This window comes from Mya arenaria, chromosome 6 (genome assembly GCF_026914265.1).
Source record: "Mya arenaria isolate MELC-2E11 chromosome 6, ASM2691426v1".
In the NCBI taxonomy this organism is placed as follows: domain Eukaryota; kingdom Metazoa; phylum Mollusca; class Bivalvia; order Myida; family Myidae; genus Mya; species Mya arenaria.
This window is the reverse complement of record NC_069127.1, coordinates 844685-869532: the sequence shown is the minus strand read 5'-3', so window position 1 is coordinate 869532 and position 24848 is coordinate 844685. Positions and strand designations below refer to the sequence as shown.

General features: G+C 36.8%; 1 protein-coding gene across 9 annotated transcripts in view; it reads right to left on the bottom strand.

Moving 5' to 3' along the window:
* The window catches only part of LOC128236670 (syntaxin-binding protein 5-like), an 80550-nt gene that overhangs the window by 25562 nt on the left and 30140 nt on the right, over positions 1 to 24848 (bottom strand). Inside the window, exons 7-23 of one of the 9 annotated variants that reach the window (XM_052951683.1) lie at positions 23698 to 23781; positions 20634 to 20757; positions 18839 to 18914; positions 16955 to 16990; positions 14375 to 14529; positions 13607 to 13679; positions 12939 to 13089; positions 12214 to 12281; positions 10834 to 10874; positions 10209 to 10411; positions 9644 to 9793; positions 8406 to 8489; positions 5618 to 5766; positions 5180 to 5268; positions 3819 to 3875; positions 3160 to 3192; positions 2336 to 2460 (exon numbers count right to left, since the gene is read on the bottom strand). In XM_052951683.1, the coding sequence (XP_052807643.1) occupies positions 2336 to 2460; positions 3160 to 3192; positions 3819 to 3875; positions 5180 to 5268; positions 5618 to 5766; positions 8406 to 8489; positions 9644 to 9793; positions 10209 to 10411; positions 10834 to 10874; positions 12214 to 12281; positions 12939 to 13089; positions 13607 to 13679; positions 14375 to 14529; positions 16955 to 16990; positions 18839 to 18914; positions 20634 to 20757; positions 23698 to 23781 (1698 nt within the window). Of the gene's footprint in view, positions 1 to 2335; positions 2461 to 3049; positions 3077 to 3159; positions 3193 to 3818; positions 3876 to 5179; positions 5269 to 5617; positions 5767 to 8405; positions 8490 to 9643; positions 9794 to 10208; positions 10412 to 10833; positions 10875 to 12213; positions 12282 to 12938; positions 13090 to 13606; positions 13680 to 14374; positions 14530 to 16954; positions 16991 to 18838; positions 18915 to 20633; positions 20758 to 23697; positions 23782 to 24848 lie in introns of all 9 variants that reach the window. The other 8 variants (XM_052951685.1, XM_052951687.1, XM_052951688.1 and 5 more) reach the window with 8 other exon arrangements.

Below are 24848 nucleotides of genomic sequence, written 5' to 3'. Positions count from 1 at the left end.
CTGTTTTTCTCAGAGAAGGTTAGGTATAGAGTGAGTTGGCCAAGGCCATCTGCTGACAACAGAGAGCTTATAATGACAAAACATATACTGTTCTGCTTTGAAAACCAAACAAGCAATTAATAAGAATTGGACCCCTGTGAAACATAGACACCAAATGCCTATTATAAACAATAATCTGTTGAACGACAGCGCGCGCCACTTTGTTTTAGAAATGAATACAATAATGATGTAACATGTGCCTGTCAAAAGCAATACAAAATTCAAATTGAAGAGTAAACAAAATGCAACAAAACCAGGTTTTCAATGATTGACAAAAGAACTTAAGCCTTCATTGTGAGATTCAGTTTCAACTGTTTTATTTTTAATTTTAGTAACAGTGACCTTTCAACTGTTTTATTGTTTATTTAAAGTATCAGTGACCTTGACACAAAGGTTTCCAAACGCAATCCCATAAAAGGTCATCATTAATTCTTCCTGTATACCAAGTTTGGTCGCTTAATATCAACCCTAACTAAAGTTATTCAGTACCAACCAATTTTCTATTTTGAGTAACAGTGACCTTGAACCTTACTTGCCTCTAACTTTAACCTGACACAATATGCCCTAAACGTTAACCTAAGTTTCTTGTGCACTAAAACTTTAACCTAAGTTCCTAAGTCAATCAGGTGCCATACTTTGTATTTAGGATACTATGGAGTTATGTAACCTCCTTGTGTGATGGTCCTGAACAACTATGTGAAGTATAAAGTGAATTGAATGTAGAGTATTGGACTTATAAGTGAAAATGCCAACTTGCCCTAAAACCTTAACTGGTTGCCGACACAGGGGTGAGTAGAATAGCCTCCTTATAAGTATAGTCAAGCTAAAAAGGCGAATTGAAGTTGGGTCCCTCTCTATGGCCTCTATAAGACATAAACACTGTATGTCTGAAATACAACAAGGTACACATGATTAATGACAATGGGTCCCACTCTATGGCCTCTGTATAAAAGTATGTACACTGTATGCCTGTAATACAACAAGGTACACATGATTAATGACAATGGGTCCCACTCTATGGCCTCTGTAAAAACGTATGTACACTGTATGCCTGTAATACAACAAGGTACACATGATTAATGACAATGGGTCCCACTCTATGGCCTCTGTAAAAACGTATGTACACTGTATGCCTGTAATACAACAAGGTACACATGATTAATGACAATGGGTCCCACTCTATGGCCTCTGTAAAAACGTATGTACACTGTATGCCTGTAATACAACAAGGTATATATGAGTATTGATGTTGGGTTGTGTTCTGTAGTTTACAAATCCAACTGCTGAGAATTCTAAATTCTGAACAACCTACAAATGACAGCTCACATAAATTAAGATCATTTGCAAGCTCAACTAAACACTACTATATTTCTTTCTGTGCATCGTCTAAATCATGCTATAGATAATCAAGCCATATTTTTTTGTTAAGTTATCTCTATACAACTCACTGACAAATTTAACAAATAAGTATCAAATATTTTATTTTTTTATTTACATTTTTAATTTTTAATTAAGTTAATGACAAAGTCAAACTGGAACAAACGCTGTCACAGGAACTTGACAATGGCCCCCAACAGGCATGACTGGACAGATAGCCATTAGTATTTGGGCCTATATGAACAGATAGTCTTTAGTATCTAACATAATTCATGACGACCTGTCCTACCTTCTCATGCAATTTGGAAATATTGATTAACATTTCTAAAGAGCAAAGAATGAACACGAAATTGATATCTCACTGCAAGATTGGGTGGTTTCAAACACTGCCTGTTTTACTTGAAATGAGACTGGTGAACATCACTGAACATGTATGTATGTAAACATTCTACAAAGTATTAGAGTATTTATGCAAGGATTCAAGTTCAAACTGCCCATCGAGAATGAGGTTTATAGGCACAATGTTCCTCAGTTATTGACCAACTGACCAAAAACTATACTAGCTGACGGTGCATTTCCGAACACGGCACAAACCCCAAACACCTGTTAAAATACATGTTTGTTTACCATGATCGATTATTCTATGATCTAGATCAATACACAGGCTTGCCTCGGTCAAACTTGCGAAGTTTCATCTTGTTCTGTTAAGTATTTTTCCAAAAATTACCCCTACTGGCTAAGGTCACAAATCGGAACATTTCCAGCCTGTCTAATCCAAGGTTGAGATCCCTTGGCCCCATTGGGAACCATAGGGACAGATTGACGGACAGACGATCTAATTACTATATGCCATAAATATTTATTCCTGCTTTTAAGACATAATCCATCTGAAGTTGATGTATATTTGTTTTGAACTTACTTGATCACTGGTGGGTGATCTAGCACCATCTTCATTGAGAGCTGGGTTACTGCCGTCCAGAGGGGTGGGCTGGGGTTTCTTACCCCGGGGGGAGCGAGGGGCCCGCTGGTATGGGTCCATCGAACCTAAAAACACCACCCACCCCATTGGGGATATGTAAGCATAGAGTATATGTTATATACATAGGAGGCAAGATGAAATGCTTATAACAGATTCAGGAGCAACAGGGCAACGCAATGTGAAGAAATAAACAGTTAAACAACTAAGCAGTTAATAATAATAATTTAGGCTTAACAGAACCAGGCATGTTGAATTACAAATCTTAATAGCAGTTTAATGGTCGAGTAAAAATATAGCACCAAAGTTCTAAAATAAACAATAAATTATTCTTTGTGAATTAAGAAATAATAGATGTATAATGGAACAGAACTGTTAATTTGGTAAAATCAATGTTGACGCGGAGAGGATGGATCTATTCTATACTTTTGGTCAGGGAATAAACAAAATGTGCCAGTAACTTATCAGTATTTGCAGCAAAAAAATACAAAGAAGTAACTTTTGGGAAGAGAGAGCAGGGAAGAAATACTGCAGAGTATACACTTGTGTACATCGAAAAGCTGGTCACCAAGATGCAAATGCATTTCAAACCATCATATCAGAGTTTGTTATTAAATATGAGAGATTTATCAAGCGGAATCCATTTTTTGCACTTACGCTTCTTAGAATCTTTTTTACTATAGACTGAAAGAGAAACCCAACAACCGAAAGGTCAAACTACTCTACAGGGTATGAGCCCAACATGATCTACATGGTCCCTTCCTTACCCACGGGCTTCTCGTCACTACATACACAGGGATCTGTGGGAAACGACACCCACAGGGATTAGGCACAGATATTCAGGGATTATGCACGGATATTCATATCAACCAGAATCAGGGTCCATGTTCAAAAGTATGGTGATCCTTGCCCTAAGATAGGCTTCACAGGCGTTACAAATTGGTCAATTATTGCAATCCAATTAAAACACTGTGATTTAAGTAATGTAAGTTAAATACATTTAATCAATTTAGGGCCCCAGGACAGATAACTTACACATTTTGAATAGAAAAATTTAACAATTATAATTAAAATGTGTCCAAAAAACACATCATACATCAAGGCATAAACTTGCCTTGGTCTTTTGAGTAAAATCCCTCTGAAATTGTACTATCTATTGTGAAGCTCTTATATCGCAGACTTAATGCAAGACGGTTGTAACTCGGTAAACAACAAGAAAGACGTTACAACAGTTTTGAGTTAAGCCTTCACTGTATTCTAATCACAGGGCACTGGATGCAAGGATAACCAGACATGTACACTAACAGGAAAAGAAGCTTTATAAACCAGGGCCCATGAACTAATGAATGTCCGGGGGTGAATGTCCGGGGGGCTTGAGGAGGTCCAAATATTAGTAGGTGGATAGGTATACCATATCAAGTCTTACGTTGGTTGTGGTTGTTGTGTTGGTGATGAAGAAGGTGAGAGTGATTCTCCTTGAACCCTATAACACGTACACAACACGACATATACCTTCTTTCTATTATTATCATATTAAGAATGCTGATGAAAAAAAAAAAAAAAAAATTTTTTTCTCTATTTGTCATGGTCATTGGCTTGCATGCATCAACAATGTACACTCCATAGTAATTTAAAGGCAAAACTCTGGGACAACATATAATAATAAACTGGTGGATTGTAACCAAAGTCGAACTTGACTTGTATTTTAAGGATTTTTTTACCAAAAATAATTTAAGGTGAAAATGGGAAATAACAGAATATAAAATTGGTGGTTTGTGACCAAAGTCATGCTTAACCTCAATTTTAGGGTGTTAAACACAAGAAGTGTTTCCGTCAGGCCTTTATGGTATATAGGGCCCGTCATGCTTTCGGCTGGCAAGGCTAATTATCTACACACTTTAATTGTGCCGACATGCTTTGATCCGGATACCAACAACAAGCCTTATCAGAACACTTATTGATTATCACCAATGTTTACAATTCATGTTTTTGATACTAGAATAGTTTTTGACACGATATTTGTACTAGCCAATCAGGCCGGTGAGGAAGGTTAGGATCTACATTGCTGGTTTGTAACAAAAGTCGAACTTGACATTTTTCTTTGGTGTTAAACATGAGTTCCAAAAAATTCTTAAGTCTAGCAATCCTTTCATGATTTTTCATCCAGAAAATACAAAAAAAACACCCTGACCAACAAGCTCACTCCTATTATTGATGTTTTTTTAATGGTGTGTTCTTTAAAGGGACTGTACTCCGTATGATGAAATAGCGAAAAAAAAAAATAAAAAAAAATTGAAATTCAAACTTACTAACTGAAGTACCACATAGTTTACAATAAATTTATTTTTCACACTTTTTTCGTATTTTTCCATTAAAAAAGATCACTAGGTGTATCTACCTGGTAGAATTCATTCCTTATGCGTGATTGGCTAGTTGATGTTATCACGTGATATTACCAAGTTAGGTATAAAGCTTATATATTTCAACTGTTGAGGGTTAGCCGTCGTAGCCCAGTGGATACCACACTGGACTGCAATTTTGGTGACACCGGTTCAAACCCGGTCTCCGACTTTTTTTTTGTGCCAATCTGGTGTACAGTCCCTTTAATAGACAGACCAGTGGGCAACTCTACTGTCAAGGTACAAACACGTAAACACTTGTTCATATATTTTCCTAAAAATTCATTAACTAATGCATACCACATCCATTTGCTCCATTTTTTAAACTTTTAAACCTGTTTGAAATATATATATATATAACCTATGTATAACCTATGCATGTATATACCATATAAATCTGGAGTCCCTAGGTTGAGCAGGCAGGACTTCTGTACAATATCCACAATAGCAAGGCCAGACTCATTACCAAACGCTAACCTGAAATATATTATAGAAGCATGTTCATATAAAAAAAACACATTAATCTTTGTACAAAGATTTGAATGAGTGTGATGTTAACATCTGCTACAACTAGTATTTGACCAAACAGGTGCACATCTGAACAATTAACAAGTATTTTGCATCAATATACTAGTACAGAAAAAAACCTAACCCTACACACCAGTTAGGGCAGAGAGATGTTGAAACACGAAACTGCCAAACTTAATTGTTCTATATCGTGTAAACTCTCTAAAACATTCTAAAGAGATCACTCATGACATTCAAACAGTCTTTATTAATCCTGATAATGACACCATCAAGGTATTTAAGTTTCTAAATGACTAACAGGCCGTAGTTTGAGTTAGTGCAGATGCTGGTCACATTTCCGGGATGCTCATTGTCTGTCCAAGTAAGAAGACACACAACGTCTGGATGGTAGCCTGCAGGGTATTTACGCGACCCAGGCCGGACACGCAATGCTGTCGTCTGCTCAGGCTGCAATAGACAGCACAGAAAATGTTTAAACTTAATTCATAGATTTGTAATCAGTTTTTAATTATAACATAGCACATTCTTTACAAGCACTATTACTAGTAAGGTTTTACAAAAAAATTAAAGAAAATAAAACAACTTTCTGAATGCAAGACTAAAGTCTAATGCGTGTACCAAACAAATTCATTGAATTTTCATACTTAACCTACATTTGTGAAAAGTAAACTTATGAAAAACAACAATAAAACATTTGTTTGTGTAAGTAACAACCATTTCAGTGGCACTGCTGCTTTCTTAAAATTAATGTAACTGTGTATTACATGCATTTTTTATACAAAATGTTGTATGATGTATCTACCCAATTTTGTAAGTAAATAACTTGAAAATAAAGGTTTATGTACGTATCGTTATACCGTGCTAAATACTTTGTACGATAATTTAAACATGGCTGTCTTCAGTGAGAAAGATAAACATTCATACATTATATCTGGGTGCTACTAAAGTAGATCAAGGTAATATAAAAATACACAACAAAGAGTAAGAAAAAGAGTGCCCAGGCTTGCCTGCTTTTTTCTGTTCCATTTGCCTTTCTCTACATGTGTCAATTGTCTTTTACAACTTTCATTTGTTTCATTTGAATATCTTAAACTCTTAAACATTTTTTGAATTATAGTCACAAGTTCAAGTTTTTGAATGGCGATGAGATCTGAAGGCTGTGACTGTACCTGGGCTTGCTCTTGGGAAAAACATACAAGTTAATAAATAAAAGAGTAAAACTGTGCTTTTCCTTGCTGAAGATTAGTCTCCCATGAGCTGCATATATTGTGTAAGTAATAAACTAAACAACACAACATGACAATGTCAATTTACAGGACACAACATGGACAGGTGGAAATTACATTGTCAACTTGTCACAGGCTCACAAAATTAAGATAAGACAAACGCTGCTTTGACAAAGGTACTAGAAGCACAGGTTAAGTTATAATAAAGAGTGGAATCCTTATAGGAAACATGTAATTGAACAGATAAATTTCCTTGGCATTACAAGTACTGGATAACAAAAAATAAACACTATTTTTTTCCAGATTTGTCTCCCTTGTTCCTTAATCAAACTACAATTATAGTTGCACCCCTTTACAATGTATTCTTTAAAAGCATGATGTGTGAATACCAGTGTGAATCTCTTTTTGTCCATCTATCACGCGGTGTAACTCCACCACATTCTAGCCAGAGATATGGCACTTGCTACTCATAAATCAATGTTCAATGCCATATTTAAAATGTCTACCCAATTTCAAGTTAATATCCTTACTCTTTTCAATTTATGACAAACTAGAACTGTAAGCCATAGGCTAACGAATACCCCCCACCCCTCCATGTCTAGGTTGTTTGCCCTGGAGTTAGGCCGGACAAAGCTAATTTTGCCTACAAGGGGAGATAACTCCAGTCAGGGTCATGTGACCTGTACCAAATTCACAGAGGCGAAAGTTTACAACATGGCCATTCATTTCTGAAAGTTTGATAAAGATTTGTTGAATAATAACAAAGATGAATCCCGGACAGGGCTTATTTTGCCTACTTTAACACATCAAGGGGAGATAACTCCAGTCAGGGTCATGTGACCTGTACCAAATTCACAGAGGCGAAAGTTTACAACATGGCCATTAATTTCTGAAAGTTTGATAAAGATTTGTTGAATAATAACAAAGATGAATCCCGGACAGGGCTTATTTTGCCTACTTTAACACATCAAGGGGAGATAACTCCAGTCAGGGTCATGTGACCTGTACCAATTTCACAGAGGCGCAAGTTTACATCATGGCCATTAATTTCTGAAAGTTTGAAAAAGATTTGTTGAATAATAACAAAGATGAATCCCGGACAGGGCTTATTTTGCCTACTTTAACACATCAAGGGGAGATAACTCTGGTCAGGGTCATGTGACCCGTACCAATTTCACAGAGGCGCAAGTTTGCATCATGGCCATTAATATCTGAAAGTTTGAAAAAGATTTGTTCAATAACGACAAAGATGAATCCGGACAAAAAAAAAACGGACGGACAGACGGACGGACAACCCGATTCCAGTATACTCCCCCAAACTTTGTTTTGGGGGGTATAACAAAATTTTGACAACTCTTCCAGCTAAAATTTAAGCTTTAAGTGTGAGAATGCATTAACTCTGAAAAACAGACCATACACAATGTACAAAATTATTTTGATTAAAAAGGGTAATGTATGAAATACATATTCATGCTTTAGCAAAGATGAAATTTATGAGAGTGTCTATAATCACAAAACGATAGCCCAGCTGAACAAACTTCAACACTCTTCTGTTTTTTCATTTGATAAAGGGGCGTAACTAAACTATTAAGGCCAGAGTTATGGGCCTTGCTTAACATGTGTAATACTTTCATCTGGCACCAAGTTTCATTTGAATATCTTGTTTTTTGAGTTATGGCAATGGTTATAGATTTGCAAAATGACATCAACGACACCAAGCCAATGACAACACCTCGACTTCTCCTTCGAAAAAAAAGATGAGATAAAAATGACGATAAAAAAGCAGTCAAAGTGTACACAGAAAAACTTGACAAAAAGTGTGAAAAAGGAGCAGGAATGTAGAATATCTGTTTATCTTACGCGAGTCCCATCAGACGAATATGAGCCCATGCTACCGCCAGACTTTTGTTGTTGCGATAATACGCTTAAGCTAGGTTTTGATTGCTGAAAATAGGGTTTATATTTGAAATTGAATACTGAATAAAACTTATTCATATTTTTAGAATCTTTGCTGTTTAGGCATGCTTTTACTCATATATACTAACATCTTATTCTAGTACCAACAAGGAAATCAACAGCAGAACAAATAGTTCATACAAAACATTCAACATATACAAAACAGATCTCTAGATCAAGTCAAGTTCTCTAATGACAGAAAAAATATGCCTTATAACAAGTTGCAGTTCTACTCACAGAATAATGCTTGCACAAATACAATTTTTACTATGTCATCATGGGATTTTCATACGAATGTATAAATTAATTATATTATTATGTATATTCATAATTTTTAACCATTTTCTGTGGCTGAAATTGGTCCGGCGTGGTCAAAATCAGTCCAGATCGGTAAATTGTTGGTTTAAGAAGCTCAGTATATAATATGGTATCAATTCAGACCTTTGATTTTCATTAAGAATATGGCATTATGATAAAATACAAACTACAGTGCTCATTGATTTTAAATAACTACATTGAAATGAGACAAAGGAGAATATCCAGAAAATATCTTACAGAGAACCTAATAAATAATTGGAAAGTGTATTTTCAAATGTTGGTTTGAAATGAAACTACCCACCTCTGGTTATTAAGAAAAAAATAAAAGAATTTACATGGTGCTTATATTGGACTACATCTGCCAATGGAAACTAAGGACCTTGTATAACTTTAACGTTCATGTGACTGTTTGTTCAGCTATGACTTTAACCCTTAGTTTTACATGCATTTCGTTGGTTTAATGCATGGCGTTTTTTTTACTGAAAGAAAATGGGGCCCAGCCCAAAAAATTATAATGTATCACAAACAGACTAAAAAATCACAATACGCTTACAACTCTTGTAGTAGTTATATGTATGTTTAAATGCAGTCTAAGGCTCTTATAACTCTTCAAACCCAGGAGCTTCAAGAGCTTTGTTTCATTGTTTAAAATATGCTATGATAAAGTAATAATTCCTGACTTTTTTGGCTATTCACAACTCGGGGAAGGCCACCATTCACAAAAAGATGAGAAAAATGCTCTGTTATGAATACTAAGAACAGGTTGGCTCAGCATCACATCAATGCTTCCCATACATCCTGGTTTCAAAAGCAGAAGTACATACCTTGGCAGAGTCAGAGGCGTTGCTGCTATGCGAGCCCATGGACCCACTATGGTTGTGTTGGGAGGCCACACCCAGACTTGGCTTAGGGTAATCCAGTTCCGGAGAGTCCAGGTCGTCAAACACCTCATACACTATTGACACGTCCAGAGACTGAAATATGCATTATTGAGGCCTAAACTAGGATGAAAATATATGTACCTATCAATCACAGAAAACAAAATAAGGCTGTTAGGAGTTTCCAATTACTCAAACAAGAGAACCAAATTTGTTCCCTGATTTTTAAGGGCAATTTTAGCCACAGTAAGGCACCTTGCTACAAAAAAGTGTAATTTCACTGGTTACATTGTAAGAAGTTTTATGTAAGGAGCCTGAATTTAAGGAGTTTTGGCTTGTTAAATTGCTATGATCAAATGAAATTGAAAAATCATTGATGAGCGTCCAAAATTGACAATAATCAATCAGGGACCAATAGCATTAACTTGAATTTGTAAAATTTGGACATCGGGACCTTGACTATAAGACAATATATTTGACTATGCCATGGGCACACATTCTATCAACATACCGGGACCTCTAGCGTGGCCTCGGACTTGGAGAATTTAAATAGCATGACATGTGTGGCCCCGGCAAGGGTGAGGAGGCGGCTCTCCTGGTCCAGGTAGATCATGTAGATGGCAAATGGATCATCCTCCTGTCCCTCTAACACTCGGTTCTTAGGCTTCTCAAACAGTTTGGCAGTCTTCAGCTTGTATAATACTTGTAAAGTCACTGAAATATACACAAAATACTTGTTACATCAATGTAATATACACACTATACTTGTAAGGTCACTAAAATATATACACTATACTTGTAACGCCACTGAAATATACACATACTTATAACGTCACTGAAAACACACAATAAACTTAAAATCAAGTCTAAATTCCCTTAAGTCATGCAGTTTTCTCAAATTTTTCTGCCAATTACATTTTCATTTACATTCAAGCATCATTATGCTATTTTTTAATTAAAATAACTCTAATAAAATCCACTTAAAAATAAATTAAAAGACTTTCATTGAACTATAACCTAATGAGAATTCTAAAATGCTTATATAGACAACAAAACTAAGTCAATGCGAAAATTGATCCCTTTTTCACATGATTTACCTAAGAGCCCTAAAGTTGTAATAAAAACATGAACTATACCTGCAGATGCATCCCAGAATTTGACTGTCCCATCTGCATGACTGAAAATAATTGAAACAGTCAACAATTGATTGCAATCAAGCATGTCCTACACATCTCACTATATATCTAAGTACATAATTGAATTAAAATTTATCTAAGGAATTTTAAGATAATCTTCGATAAAAACGTAAAGATTCCTGGGGTGTTTTTCCGGAAAAATTACACAGACAATTTGATAAGGTGATTCTACCCTCTAAATGAACATACTTTGCAATCATGCTGTTTTCCCCAAAATGATAAATTTACCTTCATCTTTCCCTCAAAAATAAAGGGTAAGGGCCCATTCCCCCCCCCCCCACCCCCCAAAGCCAAAGAAATAGTCCCTAGATATTTAAGAAAAAACTTATGTTTGATGAATTAAGTTCCAGTGATGGGTGGGCGATAGAAGGGGGTAGTTTTTGTGCAAAAGGGCCCTGAAAAGTTTTCAAATAAGACTCAATGGTGAACTTTGGCGTATTTTAGCAATTAAAAAAACACCAGCAGGCTGATCATTATACACCCATCAAAGAAGCTATCAGTACATTGGACTTAATTTCAGACAATTCAAAGAAAGAGAGAGATATCATGACTAAATTTGGTAAGGATTAGAAAAGAAACAGTCAAATTAGAGTCAATTAAGTCAAATTTAGATACTTTGAGGGCCATAAAATAACTCAGTAGTAGGTTAGTTATCAAGCATGGGCAAAATACATGTCCAGTCAAGATTGAAAATAAGATTGATGAAGATTGGTTATGCAATGGTCTTTGAAGAGAGTGGATGAGACCAAATTTGTCAAATCTCAACAATTGAAGGGCCATAACACAGATGTACAAAAACAACAACAACAGGGGTCATCTACTGGTATTAGGCAACCTTCCATTTAAGTTTCATCGGCCTTCATCAAACCAATCTGAAGTTTTGGAGCAGACACTGTTTTCCTTAAGACTGTCGAGCTACTGAACTAATAGTGGTCATCTTCTGGTCAAGTTTCATGGTCCTTAATCAAACTGTTCTAAAGTTATTGAGCAAACAAAGTTTTCATAAGAGTTGAACCTGAGGATCATTTACTAGCAAGAGCCACCTGTCAGTGAAGTTTCATGGTCATATGTCAAAATGTTTTCGAGTTATTAAGACAAAAAATTTTTTTCTAAGAGTGTTGACATTAAACTTTAACCTTTAGAACAAAAGGGGTCATCTACTGATCAAAGGGCAACCTACCACTGAATTTTCACAGACCTAGGTTAAACCAATGTCAACAAAACAAGATTATTGCCTACTAAAATAAGGGTAAAAAAATGGCCAGCAAGGCCAATGCAACTAAAATAAAGAACAGTATGAGACAAATAGTGAAGAATTACCCAGTGACAACTATTTCAGGATAACTACAGGTTGATGCGCCCCACTCGCCTCCCTTTATAGGCCAGCGCTGAAAACATACAGGCATGTTAACATTATTATACAATAAAGTACAATGACATAAATGTTTCAAGTAAGGAACATACTTATTGTGAGGTACATAAGATGGGTCCATTTTGCAAAAACCTTAATGATTAAGATTATAACCTACATCTGAAACCAATGAAATCACCTATCAGCCTTCAGTGTGTACGACATTTTATTGTTATGAATTTCAATTTTACAACTTTTCAGACAAGAGTCAGTTTGAACAAATTGTGTAAAATCTTAATACTTAAAAAGGGCTCGCTTTGCTCATTCCACCCTTCTTAATCATGGAGGTTTTAAAGAATGGGTTCTTCCTATTTCTAGAATTTCTATTTCAAGCACGGATCTATCATGAGTATGGTGCCATACTCACCAAGTCTTCCGAGGCTGGCACCAGTGACCTGCATGTACCTACCTGTAACGCCACATTCACCTCACCAATAATCCGTCTATTTCATTACATTTTCTATGCATACAGCAAATCATCATTGCATAAAAAAATGACATGGAAACAAAGATTTTAAAACCCAATTTTAAACAACAACTGTGATTTGCTACAGTGCAGAGAACCCACTCACGAAATCCACACTTAAATCCACACATATTTATAAATCCAGTTGGAATATCACACTTGGCACACCTTTTCACTAAAGCCGGAGCGTTTCTGTTTTGAGGACCCGACAGAGTAGAGGGCGGGTATAAGGTCCGTTTGACAGTCGGCAAAGTATTGGCACGCGGTAACGGGGGATTCATGAATGTCCATGGGGTACGGATTTTCAAAACATGGGTACCTGAAAATGTACACGGCTCTTGAGCATATCTAGAAATAGTGTTTTATTCAAAGTAACGGGTCAATATCTGTAAAAATTGCAATTTTCAATCTAAAGTTAAACTATTCAAAAAGTTGTAGGGCCTTAAATAAGCTTATCTTGATCTTAAAGAATCTGAACATGGACAATGAAAATGTCATGTCCATTAAGCCATTTCAATTCATTGTTCTGACCTGCCAAGCATTAGCAAGCCTTATTATGGAACTTCTGAATACAGCAGCATTAAGTATGAATATATTGCTGCATGAATATAACTCATTCATAAATGTTTTAGAATGTTAGAAATGTCTAAATGACAAATCAACAGGGAAACGTCCCTGAAAGTAATCTTTAAAATCTGCAGCAGGAAACTTAATAGTTGAATGTAACCTTAGACTGATGTATCCAATCAACTATAGAAATTTCTTTGAAAATGTTAACAAAACAAGTTGTGCATTATACACAAGAGCTGCAGGAAATGTGCAGCAATCCATCTTACCCTGGAGAAGTGAGATCAATAACAACAAGGTCATTCTGCAGAAGGACTACTATTGCATAAGGGTCTTGGAAATCTGAAACGAGGAACATACATATCAATATTTGTAACAAAGGACAAAAAAAACTCATGCAATTATCTGAATACCTAGAACGCCATAAACACCATATGTTATGATCACTGGAGTACTAAAAAAATTTAAACAGAAGATGACTCCAAAAACATTAAGACTAACATTGTGGCCAAGTTTCATATCATATTGCACACCTGAGTGAACTACCAAAATACAGTTAACTGTCTCTGTTATTCAAGTATGATCAACCTGGATTGTTGAGTATCATTGTATAAAGTCTCAATGCAATACACCAAGAAGTTGCTGAGGTATTAAATTATGTGTGCTTACATGCAAAACCTTAACCAGAAGTTGAATAATAGTGGCATTTGCATTACATTCAAATTAGAGTTATCTAACTTCATTAATTAAGTAGGTTGGATAGTTGATAACACATATCTGAAGTAGCTATGCAATACACAATGTATTTGCTGAGATAATGAGTTAAAGTACTGGTGCTTACATGCAAAACCTTAACCAAGGTGTGACACAGACGCTAGGGTGAGTAGTATAGCTCTCCTTATTCTTCCAATAGTTAAGCTTAAAATGGCCTAAACAAGCATTGGTGTAACACAAGGTAGTGATGGTAGTTCTAATATAGCCTCTCTTACTACATCATACAATAGTATTCAGACCTGTCACAAAAGCCCTCTACTTACCATTTTGCCAGGGAGTTTCACACATGACAACAAAGTCTATGACGGTGTGTTCCATTTCAAGAACGGTTGTGGTTTTCCCCGTCATGACAGTGATACAGGGGGTCCTTCCTGCACGGTCATATGACATCCCGCCAGAGAATATCACCAGCGGATCACTGAAACAAGCAGCATGGGGCATTGTTAAAAAATACATGGTACTTGCATTGGGATTTTAATTGAATGTATATGAGCCGGTCAATGTATATGAGCCGGTTGACCAATCAAATGTATTTCAGCCAGTTGACCAATCAAATGTATTTCAGCCAGTTGACCTTATGTCCAAACATTTACTGGTTCTTGGACATGATTTTATGTAGATACTAACAAGAACACTAGAGTGTTATTTTTTGTAGTACACAAAAATTGGTATGTCTTAGCAAACATTGAGCAGACGTTCTCAACACTCTGACCTTTACAATTCCTTAAGCAGTCATAAAGTTTGCTAAGAACATTATTAACACATTGTTCTAAATCTTTATTTAACCTCTAAGTCTGTAGAAGAGCTTTGTCATGACCTTCCAGCTTTAACATCAATGGTCAAAAAGCTCTTCACTGGGTTATTATCAAAAGCAAAATTGACATGATTAATTGATGGACACATCTGTTCAAAAGGAGTTTGTTAAAGTACTTGATTATATAACCTTCATCAGATAAAGCTGATCACTTTATGGTGTATAGAAATACACATGAAAGGCATTCATAGACAAAGAGGAACTTGGAGCCAGGGTGAAAGCCTGTTTACATCTGTACAATCAGGCCCTAAGGAATAAGGCCCACACATAAGCTAGTATTTGATGAGTGCCTTTAACTAGAATGTTAAATTTTGATAACTGGTGACTACAATATAACTTTGATATCATTTGATAGGTATTTTCTTGCTGATAGCAAAGCATATATAATGGTATACAGTTTGTATCTTTGTTCTCTACTTCAACTGAAATCAGATGTAAATTATTCATAAAGCAATATTTGAAAGCCAAATAACTTACTTGTTATATTACTTTTAGTAAATATTTTTATATTTGTTTTTTCTTTTTCTGCACAAAAAGATGATATAAACACAGTATGGCTCCACCAGGCAGCTACAGTTCACATATGTGTGGGCCTGATACCTTAACTTGGAATAATGACAAGTAAATGTCACCCACAATATGCCACCATAATCTCAACATTCATCTACATAAAACCTATAAACTTGCAAATTTCCTGCACATTAGGAGGTGTTATGATATATTGAAAATACTGAATAGGCTCTTGGCACAATATCTGTGGGGTTTTCTGATTCAAACTATCGGATTTTATGTAGTGCATACATTTCATCAAAACTAGAGGAGGAATCGAAGAAGAAAGCTTAATGCATTCGTTGTATCTCCTTATATAAAAGATTAAAACTTCTGGTTGCAATATTTCATATGTTACATAGCAATCATCCTCAGTTTATACTATTTTATATTAGTTTGATTGTGATAACAGCGTTGAGCCGGCATGAATAACTCTTGAGTCTGTTTCTTGGGTAGAAACCAATATTTTTGGAGGGGTTTTATGAAAAGCTAAAACAATATTCGCCTAGTGGGGATCAAACTCATAAACTCTTGGGTAAAAAGAGGAAATAATCATTCTTGAGTAGAATAGAAACAGAAAACAGTGTTAATTTAGTATAACAAGAAATGGAAGTCATATACTGTGAAATCATTAATGTTCGTGGGGCATTAATGTTCGTGGTTTTCGTGGGTTGGGTGATCCACGAATTCAAGATCCCTCGAAATATAAACCCTTTATTCACTTTTTCAATTGCCTTGTTACGTACATACTCTAGTATATCATTTACAGAGGTCGCAGTATACAGTGTTAAAACCTGTCTCACTGTATAACTTACGATCATTATTCTGTTAACAAATAATGAACCAAATCAATTAAATGTGTTTTATGCAGCAAATGACAGTTATAAGCACGTGTTTAAACGTGTGCTGTTAATGAAAATCTCCAAGTTTACAAGATGTGCGTGATGAGTGTCCATACTCGATTTTTTTATTTAATGAAATAATTAATCGAATACTAGTACATTGAAGGTTACTAAGCACCGAACGTGACAATATACGCATCTTTTCGGTGTTTTCACAGTTTGCAAAATTCTTAATTGGCATTCAATGGCTTCCCCTATCTATATTTATGATCAGAGTACATGTTCTTTTATTACCTTTATTCCCAATTAAATCGATAAGTGACATGGGTATATGCACTAATTGGCATGTCGTACCACATTAGCGAGTGTCATAAACCGAGTGACGCAGAAGACCAGCGCGTGGATATTATGCAGACGATCGCATCTTCGATTTTTTTTTTTCAAAAATGAAAATCCATGAATTCAAGTACCCACGAAATTATTTTTTTTCGGCAATCCACGAAATTTCATGCCCACGAACATTAATGATTTCACAGTAACTGATAAATTCTGAAGAGAAACATGCCTGTGATATTCTAATCCATTCCATGTATAAACAGTACAAGTCAAGTCAACAGAACACAGTGTTTCCTAATTACCTTGACCTCAATCCATGCCAGAAGGACCGCAACAAACTATCAAAGACATAATGAAACATAAGAGTGGGTATTGGCTAAACCCAACAGCAGGCTATCAAAGACATAACGAAACATAAGAGTGGGTATTGGCTAAACCCAACAGCAGGCTATCAAAGACATAATGAAACCTTACAGTGGGTATTGGCTAAACCCATCAGCAGGCTATCAAAGACATAATGAAACCTTAGGCCTAAAAAAATAAATTGTGTGGTTCGGGTAACATGGTCCCCAAGAATAGGTAGGGTAGGTCGGGATTTTTTTTTTTTTTAGTTTGGTACAGGTTTGTTTGCTTTGTTTTTGTCCTTTTTCAACATAATTTCAGTTATATAAGGACATTGCTGAGCATCGCTGCAGTTAGGTGGTGTGTCATTGCTAGTTTTGTTGCCATTCGTCACACACCTTCCGAAAGCAAAACATATTGATAATTAAATGTGACAATACTGACCTGCTTCAGCATCTCAAAAACATTTCTCTGCCATTCTCCAAGAAGTAAAGTTAGGAATAATTTATAAACTGTACAAATGGCAACAGACCAAGGTTTCAGTCCAAGTTTAAAAGAAAGTCACATTTTGTCAGGCACCAGCCTATGTCAGAACTCCCAGAATTTTATATTTCCTTTCTATACTAGTAGTATGTTTGTCCTGCTGCTATTTTATTTAAACTATTTTTTATGATTGCATCTGACAACATGACAAGTGAAAAGGGTCATGCCTTGTCCTGCAGTGGTGGGTGGGGTATATTAAAATTAGACCGGCATTCAATCTTATGTGTGGGAAAAGTAATACTATTATCCAAGAGACATTTTGTTCCATGGCCCCTTGTCGGATGTTGACATGTCAATCTCGGATACAGATCTTGGCTCGAACAAAAACATTATCTCTACATCTTCGAAACTCATCTTGGGTGTTATGAGCTTAAACTCCCTAAGTTCAGGAGTGTGTTTTTTCGCAAGTGGCACCAAAAAAAAAACAGTAGAGTCGGTGATATTTTCCAGGTAGGGTCGGGTGACCGACACACAATTTATTTTTTTAGGCCTTAGAGCAGGATTGGTTTAAACCCAACAACAATCCATCAAAGACATAATAAAACCTTTGGTTGGTGCTGGTTAAACCCGTCAGCAGGCTATTATGGAGATATTGAAACCTTAGAGCCAGTTTTAGTTAAAGCAACACCAGGCTATTAAAGACATAATGAAACTTTAGAGCCGATGTTAGTTAAACCCAACAACTAGCCATCAAAGACATAATGAAAACTTAGAGCTGCTGTTGGTTAAATCCAAGAGCCAGCTTTGTATGACTGGGTATTTGATAAGTGTATAGAAGCGCTTATAATGTCTTACTATTGAGCTAGTCTTTATAATGACATGGCAAATGTGCCTGTGGAGCAAGAGGTTGTGGGTTCGATCCTAACAAGATGCACATTTGGCCCCAACATGGTTTTTCCACAGCATGGGTACCTCCATGTTAAGACTTTTCTGACTCACATATTACAAAATTTCATACAAGTAAGAACTTGATGAAATACAGCATTATTTGTTATATTGAAAACATTTTTTTGGTTTGTCTTTAAAGTAATGTTCCATGTTATTTCTTGTGATTTTAATTAATTGAAATAAAACAATAAATAAAGTTAAAACTAATTGTGCTGAAAAGCTGCCAATTTATTGAGAACCTGTTGTGAATATTTCCAACTGTAACGTGAACCCATAAGCAGACAGGAAACCAATGTGTCTACAAACAATTAAATATACAACATCTAAAGCATGTTATGCCTAAATTCACTTCTAAATTAGGAACGGGGTTGCAGACTGGTACAAGACAATTTCAAGGTGATAAGTTGATTTACCCATTTCTGACGGACTTCCATTCCACTTTGGTTATAGGTTTACACTGTTCGGTCTTCCCGTCTTTGCCTGGTTTAGCTGAAACAACAAGTTATATATGAGAGCCTCTTACTGCCTTGTGTTCAAGAACACATGAATAGATAAACTGAAGCACTGTTGATGAGGGTTGTGATTTAACATACAGCTGAATGGCTGAGCTCATTTGGGCTGGAGGTCATACAGGGCATTGGCCTTCTGCTGTAGCAGCAAAACATGCCTTAAAATATGCACTCTTACACCCAAATAAGATCCACAATTAATAATTTTGTTTTAATATTCCAGAAACGATGAATAAATGTCAAAAACCAATGGTTCTTATGAAGGATACAGAGTTTAATTTGAAAGAAATGAGCATAAAACACGGTATTTCTACCTTAGACTTTAGTGGACCACAGTAAATCTTTTAGCATTCACCAATCTTTTAATAATTTTCCGCTTTCTGCAATTAAATACACGGCTACAATCTTGTTATCAGTAATAAACATTTTCCATAAATGAATTATTTATTGAGTAGTTAAAGGTGTGGGCATCATAAATCAAACCTGGGACTTTCTTGACGCAGTAAACCTAAATCCTAAACTCAAGTTTTAAGCCAAGGACTCTCATTTTGAAATTACTGTGCATACCTAAGACCCCAAAAATAAACTGTCATCAAGTGAATAACATTATTTTAGGGAGATCCCTAATTAACCAAGAATAAGGGTCACAGACCCACTTCTAAAAAATCCTGTGAAAGCCCCTTTACACGTTATAAAACAAGGTGTTTCACATGCTCTGTTTAGCATCGGACCTAAACTCTGTTCTACAAACCACATGGCTTTCTGGATTTACAAGACAAAAACAAATATATTATGGCAAGTCAAGTCAACAATTATTTTAGGATTTGAAATGAGAATGCACAATGGTAATAGATATCTAATAGTTGAGTCTAATGTCTATCATTAAATGTGATTTATGTATGTATCTGATCCTTAGTATTGTAGTTATATGATAATATTTTTTTTTATTTGATATATAGTTAAGTAGATAATAAAGTAGATAATAATCCATAAAAGCTATTCAATTAGAAACCAGAATATAGAGTACAGTTGTTTGTTTCAGTTTAAGATTGTAAAATTTTTATCGAGTAAGCACCAAAAGTTATACTTTACAAGTGGGGTAGCCACAAGTGAAATATTCACTTCATGAGGTAAAATATATATTGCTATCTTACACTGAATCAAGATAATTTTTGGAAATGAAATTGTTAATTTCTTGTCGCAGGCCTGCACAAGCTGATGTGTGTTTTGGATAGCAGAATGGCCTAAAATTTCAAAACAATGAAAAATATCAAATTAAAATATTCACAGTTTGAAACAGTGAAATATCAATTTTATTTCTTTAATCTCAATAAATATCAGGAAAACATTTAATTACAGGATTTTTTTTCAAGAGTATAGAATAGATGGTACTGTTATAAGAAGACATGGACAACTGGCACATGACTTCACCCTGGGTTCCACCTGACCCAGACCTGGCCTATGGCATCCACCAACGTCCATTACCAGCAACTGTCTGGCTCCATGCTCATGTAGATTTACAGGTATCATCAGGTCTCAGAGGTCCTGGATTCCTCTCAACATCTCCATAAGCACACCACAACACCACTAAGCAAGTGGTAATGTTAAGCGTCCATTTACTTCAAACTTGTGCACATGTCATATCACTTGTGTAAGAGTACTACGATAAAAACCATGCATATTTCGGGACACATCTTACCATGTGGTGTGATAATACTGGCGGGTTTCCCGGGGGTTTTCACGTTCCAGGTTAAAAGACTGCCGTCGGAGTGGCTGGACATGAACTGTTTGCCCTCACTGTGCCACGATATTGACCGCAGGGGCTGAAACACCAACACAGTCTCTCACACATAAAATTATGCATGTTCAAATATGCCTGTTAGGCAGGCCTTAAATGAATATTTCAACATAAAAACCATGTTATCAACACAAATGTCAAATCACTGGGTAGTTACACTATTTTATTAAAGCTGGTGTCTTTATTTGTTAGTTAAGGCTATGTTTGTTAGATTTTGAAAGTAAAATTTTCAATTTAATTTGTGTCATTCACTCATATTTAACGGAAATTCTTGGTATTTTGTCATATGCTCATTGATAAGATAGTTGTTTTTATTTGCTGTTGCTAGATTTGGACATGTTTTGGTCATCATTACAAGCAAAGTGGCGCTCCTAACATTTAAACTCAACAATGTAAACTTTCCTGTAATGGCGTACAGACAGGATGGGTGTTGCTTAAATTCAGAAATCTGGCATAATGTGGGAGTAAATAAATGATGGGACTCTGAAAATGTCTGAAGTCAATACTACTTTGTCAAATTCCAATAGAGCAGACAGTTAGTCATTACTTGTAAAGTCCAAAACATTCTCAGCAAAGACAGACAATCAAATTTATTCTTTTACGAGTACATTATACACCAAATACGGTCGGACATTGTTGTTTTACAGGATGTTTACAGTGGTTTCTGCCAAGCATTCAATATTTGATGCCATTTTCATTAAGGCTTGTGTTAAATGATAGCTAGCGTATTGATTTATTCTGACTGTGGCAGACTGCTGCTAGAGGGACAATGTCAATTTTCTTACCACCTCTCCAAAACTGATTTAGCGACAAGCCATGTTGCAATCTGGACTGCCCTTACATTGACCAAGCAGGAAACAGGCTATTATTTACATTCAAGAATTACCAGGTAGTCATAATTAGGCACCTCACTATAACCATGTGGTAAATTAAGCTTTGGATAGTAGCAAAATGCTCTTCAATATTATTGATGCTTATATCAGCAAATGTTATCATGCCAAGTACTAAACTTTCAACTTACATTTCAGATACATGCAAGATTCTTGTCAAGACTTTCAGCACATGCTTTCAATATTTGCCAAGTAATTAGTTTCTGCTCACTTTTTTTCTGAGAATGGTATTCAAAAACCTATAATATTTACTAAAAACAGACTGGAGGAATTATGCTGCAATGTAACCTGCTGATTCCCTTTCTCCTGATAACCCCTGACCGAACCAGAAATATCCATTTTCAGATTCTCTCCCTACATCGGCTAGCAAACCAAACGTCCAACCTCTCATCAACCCTCCTAGCGCACAACCAAGGATGACATAGCCTCCCATCCAACCTCTCATCAACCCTCCTAGCACTCAACCAAGGATGGCATAGCCTCCCATCCAACCTCTCATCAAACCTCCTAGCACTCAACCAAGGATGGCATAGCCTCACATCCAACCTCTCATCAACCCTCCTAGCACTCAACCAAGGATGACATAGCCTCCCATCCAACCCCTCATCAACCCTCCTGGCGCTCAACCAAAGATGACATAGCCACCCAACCAACACCTCATCAACCCTCCTAGAACTCAACAAAGGATGACATAGCTTCCCATCCAACCTCTCATTAACCCTACCAGAACTCAACCAAGGATGACATAGCCACCCAACCAACATCTCATCAATCCTCCTAGCACTCAACCAAGGATGACATAGCCTCCCATCCAACCCCTCATCAACCCTCCTAGCACTCAACCAAGGATGACATAGCCTCCCATCCAGCCCCTCATCAACCCTCCTAGCACTCAACCAAGGATGACATAGCATCCAAACCAGCCCCTCATCAACCCTCCTAGCACTCAACCAAGGATGACATAGCCTCCCAACAAACCCCATCATCAAACGTCCTAGTGCTCAACCAAGAATGACAAAGCATCCCACCCAAACCCTCATCAACCCACCTAGCACTCAACCAAGGATGACATAGCCTCCCAACCAACCACATCAACCCTCCTAGCACTCAACCAAGGGTGATATAACCTTCCATCCAACCACTGATCCACCCTCCTCGCACTCAACCAAGGATGACATAGCCTCCCAACCAACGTGTCATCAACCCTCATAGCACTATACCCCCTCATCAACCATCCTAGTGCTCAACCAAGGATGACATAGCCTCACATCCAAACCTCTCATCAACCCTCCTAGCACTAAACCAAGGATGACATAGCCTCCCATCCAAACCCGTCACTAACCCTCCTAGCGCTCAACCAAGAATGCCATAGCCTCCCATCCAACCCCTCAACAACCCTCCTGGCACTAAACCAAGGATGACATAGCCTCCCATCCAACCCCTCATCAACCCTTCTAGCAATCAACCAAGACCCTCGTCAACCCTCCTAGCACTCAACCAAGGATGACATAGCCTCCCATCCAAACCCTCATCAATCCTCCTAGCGCTCAACCAAGGATGACCCTCATCAACCCTCTTAGCGCTCAACCAAGAATGACATAGCCACCCAACCAACCCCTGGTCAACCCTCATAGCACTCAACCAAGGATGACATAGCCTCCCAACCAACCCCTCATCAACCCTCCCAGCATTCAACCAAGGATGACATAGCCTCCCAACCAACCCCTCGTCAACCCTCCTAGCATTCAACCAAGGATGACATAGCCTCCCAACCAACCCCTCGTCAACCCTCCTAGCACTCAACCAAGGATGACATAGCCTCCCAACCAACCCCTCATCAACCCTCCCAGCATTCAACCAAGGATGACATAGCCTCCCAACTAACCCCTCATCAACCCACCTAGCGCTCAACCAAGAATGACATAGCCTCCAAACCAACTAGCACTCAACCAAGCTTCTAGGTAGCTTTATGATACTATTCTGATCGTTCACCCCTCCACACCCCCCACTTAGACTAATCCTCTTTAATCCACCCCAACTCCTGCTATTGCCCTGTCAAACCCAACCCTACTTACCTCTGCGGCCTGATGTCGACAATCTGCTGACTTGTTCTTCAGGTCCCAGAAGATGATGGCACCACACTCAAACCCTATCAGCAACTGAAATATTACGCAATAATTGTAGTTTATAATTTATAAATCTATTTGAGCTCAATTTCAGCTTTTATGAATCACTCTCGAGTCCGCTAACTGGGGAGACAGTTTACTAGAAACCACCAGTGCTGGGCACATAATCACATCATCAGTCTGAGTTTGACACAATTTTTTGATTTGATTCATTTATGTCAAACCTGACAAAAGGAGAATACATAAATGAAACTTGACCTATGTAACATAAATAGCAATGGTCAAAATTATTGCTTTACTCTTCATTATTTTATTGAAAAACCAAGATTTGTAGTTTTGACTATTTTAGTCTCAAACTCAGACTCCAGGTGTTGTGTTGTTTTCAAAAGGAACTCTATTATCATTGTTTGGTTAGAAATTATAATTTAAACATAGGCGACAGATTCATCAGCTGCATGAATAATTTAGTAGCATAATAAATATATTCTTTTGAGAAATGTTGATGATAATGGGAGGGGTCAGGGTCCCCACTTTATTTTATAGTGCCATTTGACATATATATAAGACTAATTCAGCATCGGAAGTAAACAAAAGTCCAGAAGTCCCAAAACCAATGAATATGTTTCAGACAACTTGATTTTGAGTTTAGGAGCCCGACTCCTTGATATAAATATACCATAATCGTATCAAAAAGGTTTGTCAAGGACTGGTATTCATTTCTTAATTAACACTGACATAAAACATACAAAAAAAACCCAGAACTTCATTAAACCAATCAGCTGGTATTCAAATAAAATACTAATCTGCTCAATGCAGCGGTCACACTTAACGCTGTTTAAATCAAATTTTATAACTGAATAACACCTTAATTATTGGCTTGTGCTTAACGGTAGATATCCCAACACCCTTTATAACTGCTGTGAAATAGCTAATAAGGTTTAATAACCTAAGATTATCATAAAACTTGACTGTTGGAACACAGGCCACAAAAAAAAACAGGTTTTATGACATGTCGTGTGCCAGGATTAAGCAAATTGCGATGATTAAAGCTTGTCTGAGTGCCAACACAGCATTTGAAGGGATGTAGGCACCGACATCCC